The following is an 18054-nucleotide window of genomic DNA, read 5'->3' on the forward strand; positions in this document are numbered from 1 at the left end:
TTTATTTGTAAACATAATTCTACGGGACTCTGCTGGTCAATGCATTCGAATTTATTAATCGTTATGCATACAACAATTTGTTATTTATTTACTCATACATTATATGAACATATATTCCTCAATTTTTATTGTATTATTATGTTTATTCAACGATGTGTTTTCACAGTTATATTTAAATTATATGCATTGAAATATGTTTAAAACATTAATTGTATATATTTGAGGAGCTTCATAGCAAATTTGATCTCAGCTGCCAGTCTGGGGATGATGTAAAGACACACCCATGTCAGGGAATATCCCTGACAGATGATGCCATGTAATTATTTCTTGAGCTCCTTAATTAATAACAATAATTCACAGCCCTTTGTCAATCGCTAATGGATAGAGACATCCCCACACTGTGTCAATCGTGGGAATAGTTCCACCGTACTTCCCCGTGCTTGTCAATGCAGACTGATGAATGGTTGGTCATTTACCACTAATGTTAGCAATGGCTGGGAATCGAACTTAGGTTACCTGGTTCATGAGGACCCTCGTTCCATCATACTCTTGCAAAAGGTCACTGCAAAGCGCTGTCATGTTTCTCATTATTTTTCTAACATATAGTGGTATCTTAACTCGCTAAAATCGAGTATATAAAATTGATAAGTGATGGTATACTATTGACGCGACCATCGTTAGGAGTATCTCCCAGCTCATACAAGTAACTGTATACTTCCTAACTCAATCCTATACATATAAATTACATATGAACACGTGTTTTAAAACTCATCACTGTTTGCCCAAATGCAATAAAGTACATGAAATTCAATAACCACATCATTACAAATGCAGTCAATTGGATACCTTTATCAGTGCACTGAGTGCTTACAGTATGACCATCAAAGCAAGACAATCTATGCTCCATACAGCGAGGATGTTTTTTTGCCAGTTGTTTGTAAAACACAGGGAAAGATTTACATTGTTTTTAAGCACTTAATACATTGCATGGAGGCAGTGCCTGCCGCATTATCTGCAAATGCACCCATAATGGCATACATTCTTTGCACACACACTTGGCAATCTAACATAAATTCGATTCCACTGAGGGAGCATTTTAATTCGAAAAAGGTCTGATCAAATTCCGTATTAAAAAAAACAACAACTTAATGTATTTGTTATAGTCCAGTATACTCATTGATCTTTTCACTTAAACTAATGCATTTTTTGGATAGGTCTTCAAATATCAATAATTAACAATCCTTTGCCAATCCACTGTTGGATGAAAGCTAATTTCTTTAGAGCTGCTTTTTGTGTTTAGTTTGTTATCCTTCCTCAGCACCTCTGATTAGCATGGTTTTCTACATACGGTGCGAAAGAAGTTCAACATACATACACATACATACAGGTTGACCGCACTTCACCCGGTCATTTTGTTTCGTACAGGGGTGGCGCGGTGGACAGGACCCAGAACTGGTTCAGATCTTAATCATAGCTGGGAATCATTCTAAGGTCACCACGTTCGAGCACAGTTCGCTAAGCACTCTGCCACTGCTCCCCGAATTAATGATGATAATACATCAGAACTTTTTGATAAATGTTCTCAGAGTATGCAAATGATACCACTCACGTAAATATTGCATTGAATAATTAGCTCAAGTCAGGCAATGCATAAATAATGCTCTTTGTAGATCATCACAAACAAATGTTAACTGTTGTACCTTAACATCAAAGGCTATGAATATATTTTGAAACCTGTTTTGAAATTATAACTTCAACACAGAAAACTGCTGTGGATCTCTTTTCATCTAAATCATTATTAGTATAAATTTAATTTTTGCATACTTGACCACTGGGTTTTATTTGCTCTATACTGTAATAAGTGGTGGAGGTGGGGGGGCAGTGGCCCTATTAACCTGGCCACCTAAGTTCAATTTCCAGCCAGGGCTAACATAATTTGAGTGACATCTGCACCTGTGCTGCCCTTCCCACCCTTCACCATTCCGCACTAACCAGTGTCGTTAAGCATTTCATGGAATATTTGCCGCGTTGGCGAGATGTTAACTACCTCGCCTGGTATACAGGAGGTCGTGAGTTCCATCCCGACCCTGATGCCTGTTGTATATTTGAAGTTGGCATGTCTCTCCCTGTGCTGTGTGGATTTTTCTCTGGCTCCTTCAATTTTTTTCCTCCACAATTAGAAACATGCGTTTAGAGTATTTGGTTGGTATAAATTTCCACGTGATAATCCACTTCGTTGGGCTATCATTTGTGGCCAGGTCGCTTTTCAAAAAGAGCTACATAGCTCAGTGGGACTTTCCTGGTAAAAGAAACATTGTTTATAGGTAGGCTCTGTAAATTATTAACAATCTCTCTCAATCTCTCTCATTGTGCCATATCCTTTCTCATAGACGTACACATGTGTGGCCTAAATTGTGATGCACGTTAGTTTGTGACACAATATGTACATTCGTCAATCCTACGACAAATACCATGTTGTCAGAGTGTGAGCCAGTGGAAACCTCAGAACTTTGCGCATGTACTCCTTTACCTAGGCCACTGCAGATGAATTAGACCTTTACATTTGGCAGTGAAGATTCATTCGTGTTACTTGTGGTGTGCCACAGCAGTGGCAGGAATCCTAATACAACCGCGACACATTGCGTATACATTACGATACATTTACTCTTATGTGGGAGTATAATACCGTCCAAAGAATGTGTATAAATGCTGCAATGTTATTTTAATTAATTTGGGCACGTGGCAAAGGGGGTAGTGTTCAGCCTGCAAGTCGGAAGGTTGTTCGATCATATCCCGGCCAGGGCGATTGACTCAGCTCTTCATCCCTCTGAGGGGAAGGGGGTCGATTAAACTGTACCGTATTTTGGAGAGGTCACGAGTGTTGGTCCTCAGGTGATGACTCACCCCGACCATAGGAATGTGGAATTTCCACCACTGGTTCAAGGCGGTAAACGTGAGATGAACACCACCCCTTAATTAATTGAGCAGGGAAACAACTGTTTGCAATCAGAATTTCATATTGGAATTAAATATTTCAAAGGTATTTTCCAATATGAATATAGAACTAAAAAATAAGAACTTCATTTCACTATGGTATCAATTTATTTTTGCTTGAAAAAATATTCAGAGAACAGTGGATTGTGAGTTTATTTCCTAATGGTCTTACTATTTGAATAACTAAGCATATAAAATGACTGAAAAACACTGCATGTACATAATGTACACAAATTTTATGCAGAGTTTGCAAAGGTACATGAACCACAACACATGTTAATGGGGGAATTTGCTTTTGAAGTTGTAAAATTGCAGGTGTTAAAGGCTGGACACCAATTTGGAAAATGCACAGTAATGTCTAGGCACATTAGCTGTGTATGACTAAGCAGGTGGATGGGAGGGACAGGCTGAACTAATATGAACCTTATTGCGGTACCCCGGGGTACCATAGTACCCCGGCTCTTGCATAATGTCCGTGATGCAGTCAATTTTAGTCTGTTGATGGTCGGCAATGCGGAAATCGACTCATCTCGACGAGCTGTACACGACGCACCACTACGGTGCGTACGAGCGTTCAGGGTTTCAGCGCAATCGTCCTCGCTGCATTTCGACATCGTGGAGTAGCACCGATGTCGGATTGATTGGTACCCCAGTCACGGAGTTAAATACACCCCTGGAAAAAAAATGTCCAGAAATAAAATATTTAATTGCCTCGGCCGTTTTGTATTATTCGGTACCCCGGGGTACCGCCATAAGGATCATTATTTCTTCACTCTGCAGACGTGGAGGTTTGGGAGGCATGGGAGGAGCTGGAAAAACCTTGGCTTGACAGGGGATGAGGAGTTGTTGTGAGGGCAAGACGAGAGGGGGAAGGATGAGGTAGGCCATAGTGTTGGCTGGAGGGCAGAACAACAGCAGGATGAGAGATAAATCTGCAGGACGATCAGTCTCACGCATAGGGCTTTATAAACCTCAGGTGTTGACTGCGGTGGGTTACCGTAGAGCATGTCGGTGTGCTGCGCAAATATCTGTGCTCGGAGGTTCAGTTTAGCAAAGCGATGTGCAGACCATTTAAGTAATAACCTAATAGTGCAGTGTACGCTGGGCGTATGTCTTGAAAATCAGAATGAAACGTACGTGATGAATTTCGTCAAAAATACAACGCTTTGTGTTGCAAATGCGAATCAAAATGCTACAGATTCACGCGTAAGAGGTTTTTACGTTAAGTTCAAACATGTATAAATAGATTTGCAGAATGTACACGAATACAACATTGTATTATAATAATAAAAACATTGATGTATTATGTTTACGAGTTACACGTATTATCTAATTTATGGGCTGCATAGTTAATTTCCATAATGAACAAGATCCTGATATGTAATATTCATGTAAAACTGACATGTTCACGGCACGCGAAGACTTAGGAGTCGGCTGTGGGCTTGCATCGTGATAGGTCTGCGTCATTTGTAAAGTTTTTCATGATTAACAATGTGTTCTATTTCATTCTTAAATTAGTTAAACGAGTGACAGATCGGCTACAATATAAATATCACCTTCTCATAGTAAACTATTGCAGGTGTCACAGTACACTGTCACAGGTGACATCCTACCTTCCAAAGATAAATATAATTAAAGCTTTACGCTCTAGACTTTGATTTAAACTGTCAGGCCATGTGGGTAAACGAATATGATGATTACGAATAAGATTTTTACAAGCCGAGTACATGTTTAGTGAAACGTATTTATTTTTTGTGTTGTTATACATGAAAACTGAGCAACCATGCTGAAATCATGAATTAACTGTGTGGGTCAGGTGACCCAGAAGAGTGGGAGGGAGGGTGTGTGGATTGTGTGTGGGGGGGGAATTTCGTGCTGGTTTAATAACAGTGGCGCAGCGCTTAGCATCAACAATTCAGCATTCGACTGCTTGAGCGGGAATATTTAATGCATTTTCACACGTGCCCTGCCACAAGATAATTTATTGCCAGGGTTTAATCACCGGGGAAGTCTCATTTGTTGCCGACAATGTCAGGATGTTTATCCCAGAGCTCTGATTTACTCTACCGTGGAGCAGGCTATCCCTCCCATCGCCAGGATTCTTAATGTACCGGTATATTAACCCTGCCACTCTCAATTTGTCTTCACTGTTTTGACACTGGACGAATTTTTCTTGAGCTTTCACTGAAACAGTGTGATAGCTCACCATCATATCTTGTCAGGCCGTTTTTTTATTGTTATAAATCTGCGTACAAAGAACGAAACGTGAAAAAGGTACCTGTATATATGTTTGGAATGTGTGATATTCCTACGGATTGCATCAATATACACAGCTTATTGTTTTGCATAGCAATAGGTTGAGGAGGTATGTTACTGGTGTCTATCGCTTTGAAAACAATATATAATATTACGTGGGACAGCATTTGTAAGTTATTTTGCATGAAAGAAAAAGAACCACCTTTACCAAACCGGCTTTTTTTAAATTAATGTCTTTCTGCTAAATCCATCCAAATCCAATGAGGATGTTTAAATTTAATTCAAACACATGGATCATGGAACAAGGGCAAATTAGAGACACCATAATGAATAATGGTAGGTTTTTACCCTTTTAACTGGCACAAAACTGACACCTTTATTCAAGGCATCATGTTTGCAATGACCACAACACAAGTAGTCAATAAAGCAAACAAAAAGAAGCAACTCTGATAAGGATAATAATATGCACTGTCCTTGAAGTTGATTGGCCCACACCCGAGACGGCTTTCTTTAGAGCCTAGTCCCCATTGGTGTAGGGCCAGATGACACCAGAAGGCGTACAACTCAAAAACAGTGCAATATCAGAGTATTGAGAGTTCGGGTGAAACATTTACACTATGAGATCTCTTTTACCAGTGGCAAAATATAATGGTAGGTTTTTACCCTTTTAACTGGCACAAAACTGACACCTTTATTCAAGGCATCATGTTTGCAATGACCACAACACAAGTAGTCAATAAAGCAAACAAAAAGAAGCAACTCTGATAAGGATAATAATATGCACCAGTTAAAAGGGTAAAAACCTACCATTATATTTTGCCACTGGTAAAAGAGATCTCATAGTGTAAATGTTTCACCATAATGAATGTTTCTGAAAGGAAGTGGGTCTTGGGAAGGCTACATCCCTCGAAGGGATGATGGCCACGGCTGGTGACCAAATGGCAGCCGCAGAAGTGAACATGCCTTTGAGGACGACGATCACAGAGATGGAGCAATGCCATCAGTTTATGTCCAGAATTGAAATCGATTAAGGCATTAGCATTAATCCTTTCTTAGTCACCCGTTCCTATTGATTGAGCCCATGATTTGTCACGTCATGATGATGAGTTATCAGAGCATCATCGAGTACACATGTGAAAGAGGATAGCCCTGCTGCAGCTACGTGCTTTTAACATTTCACATGTCACCCAACTTTGGAAAATTACTCACGATCTGCTCAATGTTTCTAGGGGAGAGGAGACACAGCCGAATTCTAAATCAGATTAACAAAAGCTCCTTTATGTTAAGTCTACTTAACTCTATACAGTACTGTATTTATATTTAATTCACTTTATTCTTACAGCCACTTACATTATTGTAAAAAGTATATAAAAATATAAAGTGGGCACATTCTTTAAATGTGCAGCTAGAAAATGTCATTTGGCTTGAATAAAAAGAAAAGTATAAATGCACTTCTGGGAGACTTCAAGAGTAATAGCTAATTATAAGTGATAAATTAGCTCAGAGAAGAGAAGTTAAACTTTGTACCTTTGATTGGTGCGATCGGAAATGGTGATTGATAGCTATGAGTACAGTTTCATGAAGCCTATGAGGTGTTTAATACGTGTTTTATCAATTTATTTATATGGAGTCAACACTGTCTGAGTGATTGCATCCAATATATATGTTTATATTGATATAAAATTGCAGGCTTTCATTTAGGAACTTTTACAATTTGTTTACGTGAGTATTGCCATGCCAGGGACATTTAATTATACCAAAGGACCTTTTTAACTTACTGGAAGTTTCATCACCACTGGTCAGGTGATTATTTTTTAGGGGATTCTCTTCATCCATCTCTTTCTCTCTGATTGATAGTGGACAGTATTGGTTCGGTCAGAATGCAAATTGCGTGGGATAAAAAAAACATGGTTTGTGGGTTTAGGGTTATCAAAAAGCTTTTCCTCCAACAGCTACTTATGCATAACGATCCCTATTATTTATGTTTTATTTCCCACTGTGGTTCATAACCTGTGAGCTTTGCTCAAATGTGATTTGAAACTTAGGAAAAATATTCTAACTACTACACTGTATTGACAGTTGGCCCTTAAATATCCACAGGTGCAATTAAAACGCTATTATAATTGGAGGGGGATTGTGTTACCTATTTCCCACCAAAATTGGTTATAAATACCCAGAGTTTTTCAACCATTATTTGGGCGAATTTGTGAAACAATCGTGCACTTTGTGATACAGCATTACAGGTGACATTGATGTTAGATACATATACAAAAGTTTTCGGGAAGTAACTTTGAAATATTGTACAATATTCATATTATGGTCACCAATGCTATACCAAATATCCTTGTGGGCAAGGATTTCTATTTGGACACAGTTAATGCGTTGGAAGATGGGAGTACCCGTCACTCCCATGGCTATATTTCAACACTCCTTCAAGCTATCAAAAACCACCCCCATAGTGTCTGTGTCTTTGCTCTCTGGAGTTGGATTTACTGTAGTTCAACCTGCACAACTGGTATACTCCAGCACACTCCTCTGTATGAACATTTTTTCAATACCATCCCCTTCGTCTACCCTGGATAGACTGAAAGAAAAACAACCTGGGCGACTGAAACGGATACGGTTCTTGGTCAATGTTTTATAACCAGCCCCATCGTTCTGTGCATGCTGAGCAGAGCACATTAGTGGATTGCCTGGATTATGGCCATGTTTATTTCAACCATACATTACACACCATTAAAAAAAAAATACCCTGAGATTGGTAAATCATGTATGGCATGTGAGAGGCTGTCGTATTGGGATGACCTGATGTCTTTGTACCAACAAGTGCTTATCACTTAGCGTGCTCAGATGATTAATTATTTTAGCCACTACATTAATAAAGCCACCATCATTAGCAGGTTAAGAACGACCACCACTATTTACAACATGTATCAGGTTTGCAGAGCAATTAACAAGCATCTCCCGTATCTAAAATGTATGTACATTTCATGCACTGGGGTCAATAATTTACATGGTAGAGATGTGTAGGGTCAATATTGGTTGCAATCAACAATCATCTGCATCACATGGCAGCCATCTTTAAATACAAGATAATTGGTCATATAAAATAGTGATATTCAAGCTTCCTTGCCCCCATATATGTGGATATGGTCATTGAAAGAAGTTCTCTCTGTCAATTAAAATTACAAGCTTTAGGTATATGGATTACGGATGTTGGCCATTTTAAATCCAAGAAGGCTAACAATAAGACTATTGAGCTTGGCCTCCTTTCTGAAAATGTGTAATATAGTTGATTCAGTATATTTATGAAATGTCATGTTTCATCATCTAGAGTGCACAATTGCTTCATATTATGTCACATGTGCGCACCACTTCTTCATAAATGATATGTCGTAATCCTAGGCTACAAAGTCCTGTATCCAGCCAGCGAAGCCAACTGTGCATTGCAGCCAATTTGATTAGTGACATCCAACAAAGTTATGCATTTCTTTTAACAGAGGTATTGTTTCATACTACCGTATGTAAAATGCATTGAGAGTGTTCTTGGGAGATTTCAAGCTATCAAGGATATTGGTGACATTTCGCAGGCAAAAAAACCTTTAAATTTTCTCACAGTATTTTTGTGTTTATAGCAAATGTTTTGTCAACCACATTTGTTTTTTTAGCTTAATAATTGGCTTAGAGTGTGAGGGAAATAAATACATTTCAAGAGGGATATGAACGAGATAAGTCATAAATTGTGTCTCTGTGGACCAAAATATTTCCTCTGCAATGTAGCCCTTTGTCAATCCACTGCTGGATGCACACCATGTCAGTTATGGGGGTATTTTGTCCATACTACACCATACTGGTCAGAACCCTCGTAGGGCAGTGCACTTTCAATTGTGCACTTAATATGCAAATCACTGCAGTTATTGTGGTGGAAGAACAAAATGCAATGCAATTAAAGCTCATCCTTTAAATCTCGTTTTGCCTTTTTGTGGAATTTTTTTAGCAAGAATAAAATGCATGCGTGTGCCCTTTTTGCAGAAGGTTAATGTATGGTTGCAAAGCACATTAACTTATTACATTTAGTGGACATCTGAGGATTGCACTAAATCAGCAGATGTATGTCACAGTTGAGACTGGCTTGGAATCGCAATAGGTTCGCCGAAGATCTCGAGTACATAAACTGGACGTGTAGTTCACCAAAAGTTATTTTTTTCCTCCCCTGTCCAATAAACCTGTCATAATGAGATTGTCATTCGCTTGCAGCCTGTTTTTTTTTTACACGCAGAAACTTATATTGTAAAAGCTATGTGTGGAAATGTCTTATCGTCACATACTCACTAGAATATTATTTAAGTTTTTTGTGTTTACATTATCAAAATTTAGCAATATCGTGTGCCCATACCATCTTAAATGAGTAATATGGTCAGCATTCACATGTTTAACTCCCATCATCATCATCATCAGCCGCACCCTATCCACTACTGGATGAACCCCTCTCTGATTATTCAACATTCACCTCCCGTCTCACGATGTAACGATCCACGCAGCGCCTGTAAAATGGCTTCACCGCTCTATATCCACCATGGTCGTCCTTTCAGGCGTATCCTTTCCTTCACCTGTCATGCCATCATGAGTCGCGACCATCGGCCATGGTTCCTTCCAGCGTTGTATCCTGCCCAGTGCTAATTTAAGTCAGCATGGTGATGTCTCTAACTTGTGTTTGTTCTCTGATCCATGTCTTCCTTGTATATACGTTGAACTTCTTCGCACCATACATAGCCCACCATGCTAATCGGAGGTGCGGTGTTGGTGTTTGTACACCACTGCCCTTGATTGATAATCTCATTGCGTTTTCGTTGTGTTCAACCCAAACTGGGAGAGGAGACGAGTAAGCATTGAGATGACAAGGTAGGGGATGACGCATGGATTTGACGTGCAGAATGATTTTCCTTGAGCGCTAAATGCTGACAAATGTGTCAATTGCTTTATTTTTCCAGGTGATCTGTTGCCCTTGGTCGTGGTGTTTTCACGCAATGTGTACATTTATCTTAGCACCTAACAAGACTTGTTTTATGAGCATCAATAGTGTTGGGAATTGCTAAACAAATATTAGTTAAAGCACCGCCGTGGTATCTACCACCATAAAGATATTTGCCGGCACTCTGTGCCGTGATTGATGCATATGAGAAATGTACGTTCCATCTGATCTCGGCTTGACAGCATCAACTTATCAAAGCTCAACATGCTTTGTGCGGTGTTTCTGTGATTCATGTGCAGGAGATGTGTTGACAGATTGCATATAAACAGTATTTTTCTGCTGTGATATGCATTGTTCGTAATATTTATGTATAGTTCGTGCTTCCTGGAACAGATAGAATTGGAACTGTTTTTAATTGATAGTTATCGTTTATGTGGATGTACAGTGATCATCCTAAAACATTAATTTCCAAATACTGTCAAAGGTTTCATGTAAGAATCGCTTTCATTGCCATTCAGAACTGTAATTCATTGCTACTAAACTATTGTTAATTAAGGCAGAATATTGACTGAAGTTGCACCTTCTTTGAAATCCACATTTTATCCATTCTACCCTCGAGGGAAAAGAATATACTTTGATGAATTATTTATATATCCTTTCAATCAAACGTGGCCCCCTGTTTCCCACAGTAGCATGAACATTATGGGCATGGCTGACCTCTATTTTTATAAATATATATCTGCAGTCTTGCATTACACTCGCAGTGTTAATTTCCCACGCTTTTGGGAATCGCATCTGAAAATGTGCTTTAGCAGGATTTTCCCCACAGCCATACACAGAGCTGCTAATGAGAATACCTACAGTACTCTCCATCCCTGTCAATTTTTGTTTTAACTCTGGAAATGGATCGCTGGGATCCTGTTCTTCTTTTAAATGCCAATATATGATATGTATGGATGTGGCCGATGCAACAAAGCAAGTACTGGGACTTTTGTAAACTTGAAAGAAAACAGTAGCATACGATTGATAATTGTTGGCAAGCGGCTGTGGTCCTAGTCATGAATTTACACTCACCTTGAACTTCTCTAATTTTGTCTGCTGTTCATTATGCCTTGAGCTAGGTTATTTAATTCAGTGTGTCTCTCTCCCTGTCTCCTCATTTTTCCAAGCTTCTGCAGCGTGCCACTCATTGACATGCTAATTTCTCTAACCCCTCCCTCTCTCTCCGCCCCCGCCCCATCTCTCTATTTCTGCAGCGTGCCACTCATTGACATGCTAATTTCTCTAAACCCTCCCTCTCTCTCCGCCCCCGCCCCCTCTCTATATTTAAGGCCTCGACACAGAGGCGTGGTTTCTCTGTGTGTCTATGTATCTCTGTGATATTTGTTTCTACTTATATGTCTGTCTATATGTCTCTGGTTCTGTGTTTTATCTCTCTCTCAAATTTAGCATTCTCAGGAAGAACGTAATCAACCAGGTAGGGTGTTGACTATTATGTTATCCGACTCTCTGTTGTATTACATTAAATTTCTAAGTATACCAGATTTGTGTTTCTATTTCATTTATACCTGATGATTGCTTGTGTTGCAATCGAAACGTCGTATGCTAGTATTTAATTTGTTATTTTCTCTTTATACGTGACTTTACCGAAAGAACCAAAGAGTAATTCCTGCAGTCACGAAAGCTCCAAATTAAGTATGCCTTGAGCAGTTCAGTTTCCTCCCCAAAATGTATTTTCACCCACCATTTCCTGCAAGATGAAGAAAAGGGATTGTACTTTCATGAACGTAATTTTTGTAGAAACAGATGTTTTTTCTTCTTCTAACAGACCACTTGTAAATGTTCTCAGTCTTCGCATAACAATCAGAATATTCTTACAATCTTTATTCTCTCCAACGTTTCATTGTATGATTCAGTAAGGGACTGGGAGAGGTCACACTTCCATACACTTATTTTTAGTTACTAGCTTGTTTGCCCGTCCTAGGACGGAAGCTGTAATATTTAAGAAATAATTGAGCAGAGTATAATCGTATCTTGTGTAAATTTAATAGCAGTGAATCTGGCACGAAAGAATGTCATCAAACACTTAACTGCATTTCACTGTAACACTGTATTAATGGCAGTGAATCTGGCACAAACTATGTCATAAAACACCTCACTTCATGTCACTGGAGCAATGTATTTAACTGACCTTCAATTTGTTCTAATTCACTGCTCTGATACTTTATTCTCTTCTGCTTTTGGTCGCTGGGGTTGAAATAAATTGGAATTCGATAAAATATCTGGAAAATCACCGAGAAATGTCTATTTGACCATAATGTAGAAGCATAAATTAGACTTGCCTTTTGTCTCAAGTGCTGAAGAAATAAATAAAGACACCAAATCCACTTTGTTGCTGCGTATATACTTTTATTAGATTCACTTTCAATAAAAAAACATCAAAGTTGAAGCGAATTTGCGAATTTTTGTAATTTCTGCTCGACCTTCTGCATGAGTGTAAAAATCCACCCACTCATGAAAATTAATGAGGGGGGGGGGGGGCGTGCGGCATGTGGAGAGACGTCACGCGCGTTACACACACACAGATATTCTTGGCTCATTACAGTAGTAATACACTTTAGATACTGCACTGGCTTATTAATTTTCATCTTGAATATGCCAGCAGAGAAACTATCCCTCGGTGAGCATGATGACTAATACGGCCATGACACAGGCCGCTTCTGTAGAGTTGCTGTAATGTGTGACAGTATTGGATTGTTTTGATTCCCGGCAGGCCTTCAAGATTGAGCCACATGACCCGGAAAGGCTTGACATGCTGCTCGCAGATTCCTTACGGGAAAACCTCCCTGCCTCCAACTTGCACCTTTTTGGAAATCACCAGCTCTCCAATAATAATAGTGAGTTGATACGTGATGCATATATTTAACACGTCCACGTGCCATCCTATGAATATTGTTTGTGTAGTTTTAAGATAATTATTTTGTTGATAATTTTTTGACATTGTCAAGTATCATCAGTCTACATGTGTTTAAGTATTAAATTGTTCTTGTTCTAATGTGTTTGCTAAAAAAATTTCATTGCTCATTCAATGAATTAATATGGTATTGCATTCTTGTGTTGTTTTAGTTAATTATTCACTTAATAGTTACATTTAACATATACGAGAAAATAATTTCTAAAAGTCGGATGGGAAACTGACCTTGATAATAAAGAGCAACACACCAGTGTGCATGAAGAAGAACGTTTTGAATCGGTGCACATTACTCGCTGTGACAAGTGGATCGCAAACATGGAAACCAAAAATAAAATAGAACAAAAGCCTAAACTTGCACAAAGACACGTGGAGGGAAGCGTTCTTAGATTTATACTTAGATCGCACCTCCGATTAATTATCACGGTTGGCTACGCACGGTGCGAAAGAAGTTCACAACTTACATACAAAGAAGACGTGGATCAGATAAAAAAACACCAGCTCGGGATATTGTCATGCCGAGTGTTAAAATATTACTGCGCGTGGGATTGGGCAGGATGCAACGCTGGAAGGAATCATGGCCTGATAGTCGAGACGAACAATCCCATGACAGCTGAAGGCGAGAATATGCCTAAAGTCATTTGACAGCTGCTGCGTGGATCGTTACATCGTCAGACCGCCGAGGGATGGTGAATCCTTGGAGAGGGGTTCCTGCAGTAGTGGATAGAGTGTGACTGATGATGATGGGAGTTACACATGTGAATGCTGGCCATATGTTTAATTTAAGACGGTATGGACACACTATATTGCTAAATCTTGATAATGAAGACGTGAAAAGGTTTAATAATATTGCAGTGATTATGTAACGATAAAAATGGCTACAAATAGATTTTCCAATATATATGGTATGTGCATTGATACATTCAATGCATATGTTTGAAAAGAGCTTTAAAGTTTGCGATTTATATTCCTATGCTACGCTAATGTACATTACACCTGTATTTTATATATATATTTTATTTTAAACAAAATTTAATGGAAAGCAGAGCTGTGGATTATTTATTTTTATGAGAATTTGTGATAAACTATTCTAGGCTCACGATAGGGTAACCTCAGGGTTAGGATGTGAACGGGAGCTGCCCTTGGCCTCATCACACAAGGTGTCACCGTGAGAGAGGAGAGACCCATTCTTTCCCATTTCCCCTTCACACTACCCCCACCGTTCCGCTGCATTCTTAAATAATAGACTGCGACATGCAATGGAATAACATCGACCGGATTACCGAAAGGTGGGCCCTATCGCAGCACTGGAACATCAAAGAAACTGACTTCATCCCCCTGTTGCCGCTCGCCGTCATACACGTTGCACAACACGCGACACGTGGATAGTTTTGACTTAAAAAAGCGCCCAGTTTCTTCGCCGCAGGTGACTCATATTTCAATGGACTGCAATTTGTACACAGATTTCAAACAATGTCTGTTCTTGCGGCGAATGGCAAACGCTTGAGTTTGCTTAGACATCCATCCACTGTGAAACACTCAAAGGAGTTTAAATTGGACAGTCTTGAGGGCAGACAAGCCTGAGCTTAGTGTGTTATAAGTGAATGCCACGTCAGCAAAAGTTTGAAACAACACAGTACAAAAAAGTGGTGTAATTCATGAGGCAGCAGATGCACACGGCAATAAATGAGGTGCTTTTCATTGCCAGATTGTTTGGTTTTGGCAGACTCCAGTTTTAGCCACATTTCTCATTTTAGAAACAGTGCTCTATAGAAAGTTAGCTGCAAGATCCTTTTCTTAAACATTGAACAGGAAACGAGGCGTTGTTTAATTCAAAGGTGTGCTCTGAAAAAGAGGCTAAACCTAAAGTAAAAACTCATCTTGCATTTATTACACATTTATATTTGCACACATTATAAACGCACTGGATACTTAGTGAGGGTTTTCAGAAATAATCAGTGTGATATGTAAACACAATAATATCCATAGGGTTGGGTTATCTGCTTTGCTTCCGTAAGGAAGGTTTGTTCGAGACTTTGGCCAAATTAACTTGCTCCTGTCTCCTCCTCTAGCACTAAATGTGTGTCCTCTAGTGTACATGTACAGCCTTCCCTATGCCATGCAGGTGATGAGGGTTATTTAACTATACATCATACTGGTCAAGAAGGGTTGGTGAAGTCCAGTAATATATTTAGTTTCACTTGACTGCCCACCACATAGCTCCACAGTCCAGTCACATCATGTTATGCAGAGTAGTCACACGGCCAATCACTACCCACGCCCGCTCAACCCTGCTTAACTTCCGACATCTGTCAAGACCTGCACGCGCTCTGGTCATAGGCTAACCTGTGACGCTATGCACATTTATTTATATGGTGGTCACCGACACACTCCAGTTAAGTCAGGTACTCATGGGCTCTGTCCCTGTGCCAGACACCCACAAACGTACTATAATTTGAATCTTCCATTATTATTATTACTACGTATGTATATTGAACTTCTTTTGCACCATGCGTAGCCAACCCTGCAAATCGGAGGTTCCGGAGAAGGATAACAAACTAAACACAAAAGCATTTCACAAGAAATTCGTTTTCAGTTTGGGTTTCAAAATGAATAGCTCAAAGTGGCTTGCTAATATCCGAAGGAAAGCGTTCCAGACGTCCGCAGAAGCGCATCTGAAAGCACGCGTGATGCGGCGACCGTCTTTGTATCTCAGGTAGAGCAGGGCTATCCGACAGGTAAGCTGTGGTGCATCCATATGCTCGGTGGGCAGACACAGGAAGATTTTAAAAAACGTACTCATTGTTTCAATTGCCTCATCGGGAGAGTGAACCTACGACCTCTGTATTGCAAGTGGCATGCGTGCACCGTTGCACCATGGCAGCGGGAAGCCTTAATCACACTCAAATTTGCCCTTCTCATACCTTGTTAAAAAGTATGTTTAGTGACAAGCCTTCATTAAGCCTTCATTGTGTCAAAAGTTGTAACTTACACTATATTGATAACGGATAAAACCACATTGAGTGAACCGGCGAAGACCACTCAATTTACGGTCACATATCACGAAACATTAAAGTACTCTGTCGCTAAAAGCACACAGCTATGCCCTTAGCCATGGCAGTAAATTACGTCAAAGAGCCACATTGGGAGCCACCTGTGCTGTGTGTTCTGCCCCATGCAGCCCAGCGAGAGGAGGAACTGCCCACGCTGATGCATTTTGCGGCCAAGCACGGCCTGCGCAACCTGACAGCGCTGCTCTTCCAGTGCCCCGGGGCCGTGCAAGCGTACAGCGTGGCCAACCGCAGTGGCCTGTACCCCAACAACCTGGCCGAGCAGCATGGCTTCCAGGACCTGCGTAAATTCATGGACGACTATGTGGTGAGGCTCACCGGCCGGGCACAAGCAATCGAGGCGTGATCCGCGCAAGACCATACCGGGCTGAAAGCTCGAGTTGAACAGCTTTGTAATGCAGCATTGTTTAAATAGAGAAATGGACAGGACGGGGGATAGAAACGTCGGACGTTCTGCCGGAGAACACGCGGTACTACCCGGAATTACATGGAAGGGCTGAACAGCACAACCGAGAAAAGCCACGTGGTAGTATGACTAAGTCAATCGGCCCATTGAATTTTCTGCCACTGGGTTGGGTGTAATTGATAGGGTAATTTACTTGCTTGCACATTTAGCCGCATAGAGCAGAAAAGCCCAAATGGGGAAATTAAAAAAATAAAATTGAATCGATTCTCATGGTTAAGCCTCAGATTATTAGGGATATCTCTGCCCTCAGCATATTTAATACATGAAGTAATAACAGGCAACATTGCCTGAGGAGCAAGTGCTGTTAGCGAGCACCTGTTAACGCCAGCCCGGTGCGTCAGGAGCCGGTGGGCAAAAGTCTCACACCCAGTTGATTTTGTGTTCAAGTGATGTTGTTGATGGTGCATACCGAGTACTCATTTTAGGCTCAGTTAACCTAGGGATATTATCTCATAAATTTAGATGAATGGTAATTATTTTATCGTGGTGGAATATTTACGGCTTTAACAAATAAACTTCTTTAAATAATGTACCAGGATGAAGACTTAGATACTCAAGATCAAAACGCACAAGTCTCCCAGAAAATAATTTGCTTCAAATGAATTCATATTTTCATTAACAAGGCTGCTTTACTGAATTTAAATGAGAGGAAATGTTATGCTTTATTTTGTAAAACATAAATATTTATATCTGATCTTAATAATTGCCTTCTGTTTGAAATGGTCAAATTATTTGTGATCATGCCTCATCATCATTAGCCACGATCTATCCATTGGTGGATGAACGCCTTCCTCTGCCATCAATCTTCCAGCTCCTGCACACGAGCTGACATCATTGTTCCATCTCCACAGTGGATGTGCTTTCCGGCATGTTCAATTTTCTGGCTGTCTCTGTGCCATTAGTCTTGACCCCCAAAACTCTCTTCAGGGTGCCTAAGAGGATTCAACATCATAAGCATCTCAATGGAAACGTCTATTCAACTCACATAAATGCATAGTATTCGCCCAAACGATGTATAGGTAAAAGCACACGTGCACGTGTTTATGCACTGTATATTTATTTTGGGACAATTTGTATCCACTGGTAGTCATTTGCAGTGTTGAAATCAATGTTCTTCTTCTTGGTTCTTTCGGTAAAGTCACGTAGAATGGAAATAATAAAATAATAAAAATAAAACATAATACAATAATTCTCACGACGTTTCGGCCACAACGCAAGCAGCCGTCCTCAGGTGGAGAACAGGTCTGTCGAAGAGACAGAGTCTGAATGTTTTCAGACATAGTCTGAATTTTTATTGTTTTATTTTTATTATTTTATTATTTCC

The 18054-nt window shown here is 39.9% G+C and overlaps 1 protein-coding gene across 5 annotated transcripts in view; it reads left to right on the top strand.

Annotated features, from left to right (window-relative positions):
• The window catches only part of LOC144720623 (phosphoinositide 3-kinase adapter protein 1-like), a 165115-nt gene that overhangs the window by 65242 nt on the left and 81819 nt on the right, over nucleotides 1-18054 (top strand). For all 5 annotated transcript variants that reach the window (XM_078597496.1, XM_078597495.1, XM_078597497.1 and 2 more), the window contains exons 7-8: nucleotides 12996-13119; nucleotides 16375-16571. In XM_078597496.1, coding sequence (XP_078453622.1) covers nucleotides 12996-13119; nucleotides 16375-16571 — 321 coding nt within the window. The remainder of the gene's footprint in view (nucleotides 1-12995; nucleotides 13120-16374; nucleotides 16572-18054) is intronic.

This window comes from Lampetra planeri, chromosome 9, assembly GCF_965212315.1.
Source record: "Lampetra planeri chromosome 9, kcLamPlan1.2.h2, whole genome shotgun sequence".
Classification (NCBI taxonomy): Eukaryota; Metazoa; Chordata; class Hyperoartia; order Petromyzontiformes; family Petromyzontidae; genus Lampetra; species Lampetra planeri.